Below are 13,045 nucleotides of genomic sequence, written 5' to 3' on the forward strand. Positions count from 1 at the left end.
GTGACGGATTCCACGATGGATTCCGGCTCAGGGCTCTTTTTTCTCCCCAGGGTAATTGTATCTTCTTTTTTTTTTCGAGTTTCAGATATTTATTAATCAGTGTAAACCCCAACACAACACACCAACATGATTTCATGCATTTAGAGGGGGAATATTTCCTGGTTAAGTGGAAAATTGTGCGGATGGCTTCTGGAAGACCTTCATTCTAAGTAGCTTTATAGTGAAACATTTCATTTAGAAGTCTGGACCTTCTTTCTTCAGTTTGCTGTAATCTACATTCACTGAGAAGAGCTTGTATTGATCACTGGGACCTGGTTTGTTCCAGGGTTCTGGGTTATTCTTTCTGTCCCAACTGACATCTGGATTGAACACTGCTGGGCACAAGACACAGAGTGGTGCTCCAGCACCTCTGGCTCCAAGAAAGATAAAGAGGGGGATCAAGCTCGGATGTTTCTTGGCCGGAGTGAGGATCGGGCGGATTGCAGCAGAGGCCTCGAATCCGAAGGACAGAAAAACAAACCTGCAAACCTCGGGGCTCCTTAGTCACTGCTGGTAATTGTATCTTTTAAAACACTAACAGTTTTCTGGTGCTGGGAGCACGAGGCCCTTTAAAACTTTTAAATTATTGGGCAATTACAATATAAGGACTCTTTACCTCGCCCTAAACTTGGTTTATCGCAGGAGACTCACTAAGAATTTGTTGGTGAAATGTGAGGTTGAATTGCTAAAGTTCGTCTTGGTCACTCCTCTCTCGTGAAGAAACCCAACGGCTTAGAATCACCTCCTGTAACCAATCAAAACAAAAAGGCGACTGAGCATCATAAACAGAAATGAAAGAACGGGCCACGCATAGGATACTGCAGCTACATTTCACAAAGAGCTGTTTATATGACGATGCCTGCTCCCATCCCTTGTAACTGAACATTTGGAGAAAATGTGAATATAGCAAAACACACCTTACATGCAAATAGTATCAACCCTAATCAAACAAAGACTGTAAAAGCTAAATTGCCTCAGCTGTGGGATTCTACTTGCACATTTCATGATTAGGAAGGCCAGTAAGAAACCTAGTATTTAACCCCAGAACCAGGTCTAAGATGGCACTGGTATATCTAGGTCAGCACTGAGAAGGAGAAGAGGATCAGGACCAGCATTTGATGAAAAGCTAACCTGGTGGGGATGAGCAGGACAAACTGGGAGACGAGGCTCTGGGGCCCTGGAGACTGACCATCACGTCTGTAATCAGATGGGTGGTGTGAACAGGAGGAAGGGTGAGATGTTAGGGATGAAGAGAAACAAGGACGTGCTGGCTGCAGGGGAGGAGTCAAAGACGGGGGAGGCAGAAACATTAATAAACACTGAGTGACTAGACCAGGAACTTGGCAGCCCTGGCAGAGAAAAATCCGCCAGGAAGATTAGAGGATGCTCTGCTCAAAGCAGAACCCCAGAAGCCAGACGAGAAGTTCAGGGAGAGAGTGAGTCACAGTGACCCTTCGAGTCTCTGGGAATGAGACCCAGGGGAGGTCCCGGCCTGGCGAGGAGGTCCTCGGCTGTTTGCGAGAGCAGTTTCAGCTGTGTGGTGGGGACAGAAATCAGACGATATCGCAGGCATAGGAGCAACAGGAATTAAGGGGGAGTGACAGTGGGTTCAGTGGGGGAAGAGCCCGAGAGGGCCTTCTGTACCAAGGCAAGGTGATTTTCATTTCTTCTCTTGGGACCACGTGTCCCAGAGGATTCAGTACAATGGACAGCATGCTTAGGATGAAGTGAATTTGTCTCCGAGTTCACCCACCTGAACTTTAATTCTTTTCATACATTCTGGTGACTCCATTTCTTTGTCAGTCATGGTAGAGGGTTTAATCAAATAGCACAGCATAAGTTCCTATTGAGAAACAAAAACAATCTCCATATCCCACAAAACAACACAAATTTGGGTGTGTCAGCAGGAGATGCAGGCAGCTTCACTCCCTCTCGCTGAGGCTCCCGGAAACATCACTGAGTGCAAACTCACAAGGCATGTCAGTTCCCTCCTGGGATCCTAACTGGGCTTGTCTTCTAGATTAAGGAGCTGCCATTTATCAGTGCTGATGTGGCAAGAGAAGGCAAATAAAGTAGATATACTGATTATAAACATAGCATTCAAAATATTAAATATAGGACACAAGTCCCATAAAATGGGCATAAAAACACTATAAACAGTATAGATTCCCTGTTTCTACAGGACAAAGCTACTTTTTAGAGGCTAAAGCCTAAGCAACTTAACTTGCACTCAAGACAGTTGTCATCTGGCCCCTGCTGGGCCCTCGGGCCTCCTCCCACCAGATCTCCAGCAGCAGGGGGACAGTGTTGGGGGGGACCCACAATTTGTTTCCAGTTAGCAAATTACTAAATAACAGAGAACACACAAAGCATTCAGTCCTACTAGTCCTGGTATAAGATGAAATTTCCCTCCTATCTTGATGGCAGCAGGAGACAGTGGAACACAAGCCAGGAAGTCAGATGGCTCTGGGTTTGAATCTCAGCTCTGCTTATGAGCTGCGTGATCCTGGGTGTGTCACTCAACATCTCTGATCCTTTGATTCCTCGCCCTCAGGAGGAAGATAATAACAGGGTGGTACAAAAGCATGTGGAGTGTTTAGCAATAAATACGAATCCCCTTCCTCTCTCAAGAGATGTCTAACTTTGAAGAGAAACGTGCCAATGTTTTGACTCCCTCATGAATGTGTATGAGTGAATTCTGAGCACATGCTGGCTGTGCTTCCAGCTGCACCCCTGGGCAGGAAGGCAATGCCCACCCCCATCAGTCACCACAGCAGCACAATTCCTGGGGCTCAGCACCAGTTGGTGGTGGGAGCGGACATGAAGGGAGGACAGCTTCTAGCCCAATCTTCCAGAACTTCACTGGGAGGAACACTTTGAAATTCCTACAAAGGACTTTTCTGATTCTACTACATTTAAGAAAGAAAAAATCCAATCATTTCAGCAACACTTGAATGCCAAAGATGATGTGTTACCTTGGACACGTTAACCGAAACTCTGCTCAAGGCAGCCAGTGACTTCCAACTGAAAGGTCTGCGGAGAGGGCCCTCGAAACGGTCGTCAACCAACTCAACAATGACAGAGTAACTGGAAAACACATGAAGGGCGTTTTAAAAATAAAAAGCATGAAATCATGAATCAAAGCACAAAAGCATGGTTAAAAAGAATACTGTCTGTCTTACCAAGAACAAAGATACAGAAAATAAAACATATATCATCTGATCCTAAACTTCCCTAGACTTCCACTGAGAAAATATTAATGAAAAACTCATACTTTATGTTACGAATTTTCAGGCTGATTTCAACATTTACAGGAAAGGACCAGAAATATTTCTCCCAACATGAAAGCTGTGAATTCACTCAACTGTTTAGATATTAACACTCAATAACATTAAGATGAACAATTACTACATAGATTAACTCAATGTTTAGTATTAAAACACACATTATGATAACCTACTTATCATTTTATAAGTAGTATAACAACATTGGTATATAAGGCACAGACATATCGGATCTATCCCCATCAGGCTAGAGGAGCATGACTCTGTTTCTATGGCACTGAAAATTAAAGTTGAGGCCAGAAATTTCCTTGTGTCCCTTTAAGCCATTAACTTATTTAACAATCACTCCAAACCTTGCGTGGTAAAATGGAGGGCCTTTTCGATACAGCACTGCAAAGAAGAAAAAGAAAGAAAGAAAATTTATCATCACTCAAAACCAAAAGCTCACTTTATTATTTAAGTTTTTTCTTCTCCAAAGTGACAAACACCCAATTATCTCTCTGTGGGTAATCTGCAATATGCCCTGTGGTCTATTTTTAAAGCCCAAACTGTTTTCCCTGGAACAAAATGCAATTAGTAAAGCAAATCTGTTGCCAAGACCCTAACACCTTCATCCCACCCCAAGCTCACAAATGAGCCCCCAAGTCAAGTACAGAGATTCTCGTCTTGCCTCTTGTCTTCAACTCTCCAGATGAGAGTGTGAAATTATATCAAGAGTGTGAAGTTTGCATAATGTGGATCAACATTTTCTTATTCATTTCAAATCAATGTAATTCAAAGTGTCTGAGGAAAGGTGGCTGGGCAGCACCTTAGGTGTTGGTGCTAGAGATAAGACACGCCTATTTTTAAGAAATTCCACGTCTAGTTGGGGAAAAGAGTCACATGGCCATCAGGCCATCTTAGATCAGTCTACCCAACTATTGGGGACCAAAGGAGGTGGGGTCAATTCAATCTGTGGAGGTCAAGAGCTGCGGCCCAGTGAAGGAGCCTGGGGCCAGGGACTCTGCCACGTGCACTCTGAAAGTGACAGGGAGCCCTTCAGAGGCACACAGTCTGTGGCAGGGAGGGGCTAGCCATTCACAAACCCATTTCCTCTCTCCCCAGCATGTGGCTAGACTATGTCTCTGTCTCCCAAGCAGCCAGGCACGATGTATGTTATGTGGCACTTCCACGCTGGCCCACAAAACTCTCTCATGTACCAAGCCTGTGCTCCTTCCTTTTTGAAGGTGACCTTGGAAGCCATGTGTTGGAAGACTGTGCAGCCACAGGGAAGAAGCCTGGGTTCCTAAAGGACCTTTGGGAGTTGGTCTGCTGCCACTCAGACACTGGCTTTGGATTTAACTTTTATTGTTAAGCCCCTGAGATTTGGGGTTTATATGTAACTACAGCTATGGGAATTACCTTAACTAATACACGATTAAATCTGGAAGCTCTTGGCTGTCCCCTGCGCAAAAATCAGTGCAGAAAAGCTTTGTTTCCTTTGAGGAACCGGCAGAATTTTCCTTTTTGGCCTCATCAGTCCTGTAGCTACTCACACTTCCCTTTGGCTCAGGAAGCTCAGAACCAAGTTTGCGCATGAGGTTAGTATCAGTGCAGGACCCCACGGATGATACAGTAACCCCCCACCTAGTCTACATTTTCTTCGCTGCTAGCCTACAGCTTCCATGGTCAGGTTTCCTTTTTATATTTCCTATTTAAACTGTATTTAAAGTATTTGGCAAGACAGCTCAAATTCACTCTTTAAGGGCACAAATTTGAGTAAATATCCAAACATACAATTCTTAACTTTTTGAGATATGCTGTAGTGGAAGGAAACCATGTATTGGAATGAAATTGAATTCAGGAGTTTTGTTTCCTGCCCAATCTCTTCCACTCTTAGCTGTGTGAATTTAAGCGAGTTATTTACTTCGCTGAGCCTCAGTTTCCAAAATTACAAAATAAAGACATGAGGGGAAATTAAGATCTCTCTTCATACTATCTCCACGGGACTTACTTAATATGCCCAAAACACGAATCCAAATATCTAGGCATTATCCCTGATTCTTCTCTTACCCAAACATCCCACATCCATTCTGTCTGCAGGGCTGGTTGGGCTCAGCCTCCCCTACTAGCCACTGTGCTTCCATTGTTGCCCCTGCAGTCTATTAGTAAGAGAGCAGACAGAGGGTCCTGTTAAATTAAGTCATTAAATTTAAGTCACTCCTTTGCTCAAAATCTCCCAAGACTTCCAAACACCAGAATAACATTCAAAGTCTTTGCCAGGCCCTACATGACCTGCCTCAGCCTAATTCTCAGACATCACCTCATGCCACTGTACTCCTGGGATGTCTAAGTTCTAGACACACTGTCTATGCTGTTCCTGAGACTTGTTGAGTGTGTTCCTGCCTCAGGGCCTTTGCACTTGCTGTCCACTTTGTGCCTTACATGTTCTTGCCCAGATTCTCAAGTGACCCATTCCCTCACTGTGGTCACATTGTTTTGTTTGTTTGGTTTCTTTTCGGGTCACATCTTTTCAGAGTCCTTTCCTAACCACCCTAACTTCCTTTACTCTCCTTTATTTTTCTTAGTACTTAATTGTCCCTTACATTACATTACACATTTATTTGTGTGCCTGTTTGTCTCCCCCACCAGAATGTAAGTAGCTCCATCATCTTGTTCACCTCTGTACTCTTGGCACTAACAAGACCCGGCCCACAAGAGACCCTCAGTAAATATCTGTTGCATGAAGCACTCGCCTGGTGCAGATGCCTTACATAAAGTAAAGATCTGGGGAGGCAGCACTGTGTAGAAGTTTCTAAGAGCCTGGGCTCCAGAATTCAAAGCCTGGCTCTATAGGTTACTGGCTCTGGAAACTACTGGGGTAAACGACCCATTCTCTCAAAACTGCAGTCTCCCTATGAGAAAAAACGAGTAGAGTAGGACGTCCGTCGCACAGCACTGCTGTCAGGGTTAAGTGAGACAAGAAATGTAAAACTCTCTGCAGTACGCTTGGCACACAGTAAGTGCTCAGTAAATGGCAGCTGTGCTTACTATTACCATTATATGATTACTCTCATTTGCTAGATGAGGCAATTGAGGCCCAGAGGATAAGGCACAGCCGCATATCATACGACCACACGGCTAACGAGAGGCGGGCGTGGGCGCTGGGGAACTCTTTTCTAAGGTTGCAGAGCGGACGAGAGAAACACCTGATGGAGGCGGCAGGCTGCTGCTCCCCAGCTTTTCTCTAGACTCACTTTTCACTCTTTCTGGACACACCCACCACCCCAACCCACATATTCTTATCTAAGTCAGAAGGAGGACATCTCAGAAAAAATCAGAAATGGCACACAGAACCAGTTCCATTTTCACCCTAGGATCTGACATAAAGCCTGGTTCTCACACCTACCAAACCAAGAATCACTTACACAAATCTGTCCCGTACTTAAGTCCCACTTTGGGCACCCAGCCCTTGCTTCGGAAGTGATGGTACGCCATGTACGTAGTCCTGAATGTGGGCTGAATTACGGTGAAAACTTTCCAGAGTTTCACAATCGTTAAAGGTTCCTAAAGTGATTGAAAAAGAGAGAAAAAAGGCAGTATTATGTATGTACTGACTCATCACTCAGCCAGTGAATCACCATCCACACTCGGCATGGAGCTGAAGCAGTGAACACAGCACACATGGATGTGACTAGAAGACCTGGACTGCTCTGTCCGAGGTGGCAGCCATCGGCCACCTGCCCCAGCTGAGCAGTGCTGCAGGTGGAAACACACACACACGGAACCTCAGAGACTTAGCGTGAACGAGGGAATGTAAACTAGGTCAGTAATTTTGGATATACTGGGTTAAATAAACTACGTAAATAATATAAATTAATCTCCCCTTCTTTTTTTAAAAACTTTTTAACGCGGCTACCAGAAGATTTAAAATTATACACGTGGCTTCCATCTGAGGCTCATGTTTCCATGGACAGCGCTGCTTCAGAGGACTTGGAAAGGCTTCCCTGAGAAGCGACAGCGAGACGAGGAGGAAGCAGCCAAGCGCGAGGAGGAGGTGGAGGGCACCTGGGCGGCGGGGGCTGCGGGAGCACACCCCAGCGCAGGAAGGGGCGCGGGGGGCGCTCAGGGCAGCAAGCCCGCCGGCCGCAGCACAGCAGGTCCCACACAGGCCACGGACCCTAATGAGCAGCTTCTGTATGTCAAGCCGTGGTCAGAAATGCCATAAATAATTTTGTAGAAGCTTAAAAAAAAAGCTGTATTTAGTCTTTGAAACTAGAGAATTTATCTCAGGGCATAAATTAATTATCCAATTGCTTAAAAGAGGATTTTGTTTCCAAGGTAGGACTTGAGGAGACTGAGAATGATTCTGCTCACAGAACATTCTGATGTATCAATACAAAAAATACAACAAAAAAATAAATTTGGAAAGTTTTCCACTTCATTTCAATGCTTAGTAAAATGGTCAATTCCTCAGCTGGTTTAGGGTTCACCCAAGGAGATTTGTGTCTAAGATTTTAATACCATAAATACGAGCTAGAGCTGTTTCGTTTGTGTTTTCTTCTTTTTGCAGTTGCTCCTAAGGTGGAAGCTCCACACGTGTGTTGCCTTCCAACCCCACTGTGAGAAAACGCTCAGGCCCTCCTCCAACAGCAAGCCTTGCAGAGACCGACCTTCCCACACGGACTGCCCACCACACTTCAGAGGCAGAGAACTCCGGTAGCAGCTAGAATGTTCTGACCAATTCCAGCTAAAGCCCAAAACAGGAGGCGGGTGGGGGGGATGGGTCTAGAATGGCCACCATGCGGGAAGATGAGTCACCCACCAGCCAGACACCCATTTCCAAACCACTGGAATACTAGTGAAAAAGATCTATATAATTAGAATTTGATGAACGATAAAGGCATGTACTCCCAAGAACAGAATTAAATATCCTTTCTCTGTTCTATTCATTTATGAATTACTCTGAACAGGTATTATATTCACATGATCCAAAATTCAAAAAGCATAGTGGCTGGCCTCACGGCCGAGTGGTTAAGTTCGCGCCCTCTGCTTCGGTGGCCCAGGGTTTTGCTGGTTCGGATCCTGGGCGTGGACGTGGCACCGCTCCTCAGGCCATGCAGTGGTGGCATCCCACATAGCACCACCAGTGATACTCACAACTAAAGTATACAACTATGTACTGGGGGACTTTGGGGAGAAGAAGAAGGAAAAAGAGAGAGAGGAAAAAAAAGCACAAAAGTGTCCAGTGACGCCTCCCCTCCCACTTGTGTGCCCAACCCCCACTTCCTCTACTAGGAGGCAAACAATGTAGCAACTTGCTGTGGGACCATCTTTCTTCTAAGGGCAGCAGGCTAGAGTGCAAAACCACAGGGTTTGCAGCTACCCTGGCATAGGCTCAAATACTAATTCTAACCAAGCAGCTGTGTGACCGTGGGTGAGTTACTTATTTCCTCTGGGCCTCAGTCACCTTATCTGTAAAATTCTTACCAGGCAGAGGTAAGGATTAGAAGTATTGCATGCAGAGTGTCTAACACACAGGCCCCACCCAGGCTGGTACTAAACACTGGTAGTTTTCATTTTTTATTTTATTTATTTATTTTTTAAAAGACTGGCACCTCAGCTAACATCTGTTGCTAATCTTTTTTGTTTTTTCTTTTTCTTTCTTCTTCTCTCCAAAGCCCCTGAGTACATAGCTGTATATTCTAGTTGTAGGTCCTTCTGGCTCTGCTATGTCGCATGCCACCTCAGCACAGCTTGATGAGCAGTGCTAGGTCCACGCCCAGGATCTGAACCAGTGAAGCCCTGGGCTGCTGAAGTGGAGTGCACAAACTTAACCACTCGGCCACGGGGCCAGCCCCGGTGGTTTTTATTTTTGTTGTTAATTTTCAGTACTGTTCTGACACAGATTTCCTGATCATCATATAAGATAGTGCTCTTCTCTTGTCTCTGGGAATGAAATTCAATCTAAAAGGGTTAAAGCTGGCTTTTGCATGAGTAGGACCAATTCAGAACCCAAAGCCTAAACTTCGAGAAAACATTCCAATTTTATTCAGTGAAAGTAGACACATTTGTATTAAAGCAACATGGAAATTATTACAATCTGCTTTTAACATCAGGGAAATTTTAAGTGGACTGGATCCAAACAAAACACCTTACCTTGTCATAGTAAATACTTAGACATCCCAGAGCGTAGACGAGGAAGAAGGCCTGAAAACAGAAAATGCTCATTAAATTGTTTCACGTTCCTGAGAAATTAGTTTCCAGCTTGATTTCTCTTTGCCTTAAACACAAATTAATGTCCTTAAATCATCAAAATGGTCAAATATTTTTACCATAAACGGTGCATTCAAATTTCAAGGATTAAAAAAAACTAAGGAAATATGAATGTCACAAACTGGCTTAAAATCAGTAAAAAACAAAACATTTGTATGAATTTTCCATGTATTTTTTTCCTTAAAAAACTACAGCTAAACTGAAAAATGATGTAAATAGCTATAACAACAATAGAAACCTTTGCTCATTGGCTTTTCCTCATAAAATTAAATAACAATATTAAACTAAGAAAAAAAATTTCAGAAAGAAATATATAGGAATTTGTGTAAAGTTGGCTGCGTAGATTTGGCTTCTGTAACAAAATATGAGTTTCTCAGTCACCCTTGCTGTAAAGCGATTTCTTGGTCTAGTGGTTAAGATTCTCGCTCTCATCTCTGTGGCCCGGGTTCGTTTCCCAGTCAGGGAACCACACCACCCGTCTGTCGGCTGTCATACTGTGGTGGCTGCGTGTTGCTGAAAGCTAAGCCACTGGTATTTCAAATAGCAGCAGGGTCACCCATGGCAGACAGGTTTCAGCAGAGCTTCCAGACTATGATAGACAAGGAAGAAGGACCTGGCCACCCACTTCCGAAAAAAGTGGCCGTGGAAACCTTATGAATAGCAGCGGAGCGCTGTCTGACGTGACGCCGGAAGGTGAGAGGATGGCCGGGCAGGGTTCTGCTCTGCTGCACACAGGGTTGCTAGGAGTCGACGGCACTAACAACAAAACCTCTCTTTCCATTAACTTCATTACACACTAACATGTTTTACTCACATGGGGAAGCAGGAGGAACGGCAAAGAAAGTCGGCCCTAGCTGAGTAAAATCACACTTACATGGAAATAAAAATCACTTTTTGATAAAAGTAAGATGCTGTCAGATACCGGTGCCACCAAACAGGCCCTGCTGTTGGCTCCACACGTAGAGGGAGGTCAGGATCCAGGTTTACACCTGGACAGACGCAGCTGAGACTGGCACACAGGAGGGAGTAACTAAATGGTGGTATTAGTAAAACTGGCTTACTTTCTTTTGAAATAAGAGGATGGAAGATTAGATTCATAACCAAATGTCAAATACTCCGCTGCCCCTGCCACCAGGCACAGACGAGGCAGGGCCCTTTTGTGTTAGTATGGCCACAGAAACACAGGCGCCTCCCTGAGCCCTCATGCTTTCTTCACCAGCACGGTGCTGGCAAACAATACTTACTCAGCTTGTTTCCTCACTGCCCAGTACACAGGAACAAATGACAGGAGGACCTGAGAGAGCACAGGCTATGCAGGAGCATGGGTTTCAAGCAGCAACAAGGTCCTGCTAAGGAAACACCTCTGTGATCCCTGAGGCATCGCCTGCATCCACCCCACTGTTGTTCTCTCCTGGCCATCTGATGACACTTCTTTTTACAGCTGCAGTTCTCAAAGTGTGGTCTGGGGATCATGGGCTCCTCGAGACCACTCCACGGGGTCTCAAGGTCAAAACTATTTCATGATATTAAGGCATTATTTGCCTTGTTTATGCTCATTCTCTCCAGAGGCTCATTCTCTCCAAGAGACTGATACGGAAGCAGATGTGAGAATCCTGCCGACTTCTCTAAAGCCAGACCTTAAAGTGATTTGCAAAAATAAAAAATGCCATTCTCACTGGATTTGTTTTGAAAGAATATAGTTATTTTTCCAAAAAAATATTATTTATGTTAACATATAATGGGTTTATTATCATTATTTTAAACCACATAAAAATGCTCCTTGGGGTCCTCAATAATTTTTAAGAGAGTAAAGAGGTTTCAGAACAACCACTTTAGTTTTACCCAGATCCAAACCCGGAGTGTTTCTGAAGATGCAGGGATCACCTGCTGGTCCCGCCCCCCTGGGTCCAGCCACCCCCTCCTGAGGCCTCTCTGCTCTCAGCCCTTGGAAGTCCACTCTCCCCTGCAGCCAGAGCCATCTTCTCAGCAAGCGAAGATCATGAGGCTCCCAGGACTAAAACCCCAAAGGGCTTCGCTGGCCTTTTGTTTCCCACCACCTCCAGCCCCTGAGTGATCTCACCACCACTCTTTCTAGCCACGTTGGCTTCACTTCTGTGCCCTGAACACACTAAGCTCGCTCCTGCCTTCGCCTCTGCAATTGCTATTCCCGCATCTGGCATGTTCCACCCCAGACTCAAAGGTCACTTCTCAGAGAGGTCTTCCCTGATCACTCAGTTTGAGCAACCACCGCCCCCCACCCCCCACCCCGCCATAGCCTTCTTCAGAGCACTTACTTTTATCTGAAAATATCTTTCATATATGTGTCTCTCCAACCAGAACGTAAACTCGGTGAGAACAGAAACTCTGCCTGCTGTTTCCTTGGCCTAGAAGGGGGTCTAACACATGGTGGATGCTCAGTGCTTGTGTTGAAAGAATAAAGAAATAGGTCTCTGGATCCTGCCCTTGGTTTAGGGCCAAACTGCCAGAGCCACCTGGAGCAGGCCTCTGCAGGCCAGCCCTTTCAGCTCCTTTCTCCTCTGTGTGGACACTATGAGCTACCTCTCCTTTCAGCCACGGGTGGCAGCCTTCCCAGGTGTCCTACAATCTTATTTTGACCTTTTCTCTCCCCATGGCCCACTGCTTATTAACACAGAATACCACTGTTCTTCAGGCGGACAGAGACGGTGGCCAAAAGCTGCAGTGGAAAGACAAAGTTGTGTCTTCAAACAGCCGCGTCCTGCTTTCCCTTTCTTTTCCTCACAATTTTCACTTCTTGGTTCAGAATGGTGTAGAGGAAGCATGAACTTTGAGATATGACAGACTGGGCTGAAATCTTCGTTAATAGCTATGGCCTTGGAAGTTATCACTTAAACTCTCCTACCTCATTATAAGATGGAGATGATAATGCCTTCTTAGTTAAAAGATTTAACGAGCGATGCAAAGCACCTAACTGCTCAGTTCATTTTAGTTCCCTTCCCTTCCTAAAAGCCATTTGGATATTGTAGCCAGGGAAAGTTCAATCCAATCCTTGCCTAGCAAGAGATTCCTTCCTGGTGTCTGTTAGGATTTGAGTTCTTCAGAAACTGACCAGTGTCTTTGTATTATCAGCAAATACACATTTCTCTAAGAACCGATGAAACCAATGCCTCGTTTTTATTTGCCTAAAATGGTGGTGGCTTTTATGACTCCATGTAAACTCCTATTAGGTACTTATTACAGATGGAGAGGATCTTAATTCCAGTGAGTTGGTTTTATCTATAATTAAACCATCAGTAGACTGGGGAGGTCTTGGTCCCTTGAGATCTCACAGTTGTTTTTACTTGGATATACTAATAAGATGGAAGGAGAAGTTTAATGATGGTTTTTAATGTCCTATCGCTAGATCTAATTAGGGCCCCAGGCATTATAACGGAAAACCAGTAACAATAACAGGTCTCTGAGAGCAGATCTTCAAGCCAGCTGTGGTA

At 44.8% G+C, this 13,045-nt stretch overlaps 1 protein-coding gene across 6 annotated transcripts in view; it reads right to left on the reverse strand.

The window, feature by feature from the left end:
- Nucleotides 1-404: 404 nt before the first annotated feature.
- Nucleotides 405-13,045, reverse strand: part of TSEN2 (tRNA splicing endonuclease subunit 2) — a 34,630-nt gene continuing 21,989 nt past the window's right edge. For all 6 annotated transcript variants that reach the window (XM_046638407.1, XM_046638390.1, XM_046638422.1 and 3 more), the window contains 6 exons: nucleotides 9,462-9,512; nucleotides 6,731-6,869; nucleotides 3,677-3,713; nucleotides 3,015-3,126; nucleotides 1,793-1,882; nucleotides 405-784 (listed from right to left, as the gene is read on the reverse strand). In XM_046638407.1, the coding sequence (XP_046494363.1) occupies nucleotides 725-784; nucleotides 1,793-1,882; nucleotides 3,015-3,126; nucleotides 3,677-3,713; nucleotides 6,731-6,869; nucleotides 9,462-9,512 (489 nt within the window). In that variant the 3' untranslated portion in view covers nucleotides 405-724. The remainder of the gene's footprint in view (nucleotides 785-1,792; nucleotides 1,883-3,014; nucleotides 3,127-3,676; nucleotides 3,714-6,730; nucleotides 6,870-9,461; nucleotides 9,513-13,045) is intronic.

This window comes from Equus quagga, chromosome 1 (genome assembly GCF_021613505.1).
Source record: "Equus quagga isolate Etosha38 chromosome 1, UCLA_HA_Equagga_1.0, whole genome shotgun sequence".
Lineage (NCBI taxonomy): Eukaryota > Metazoa > Chordata > Mammalia > Perissodactyla > Equidae > Equus > Equus quagga.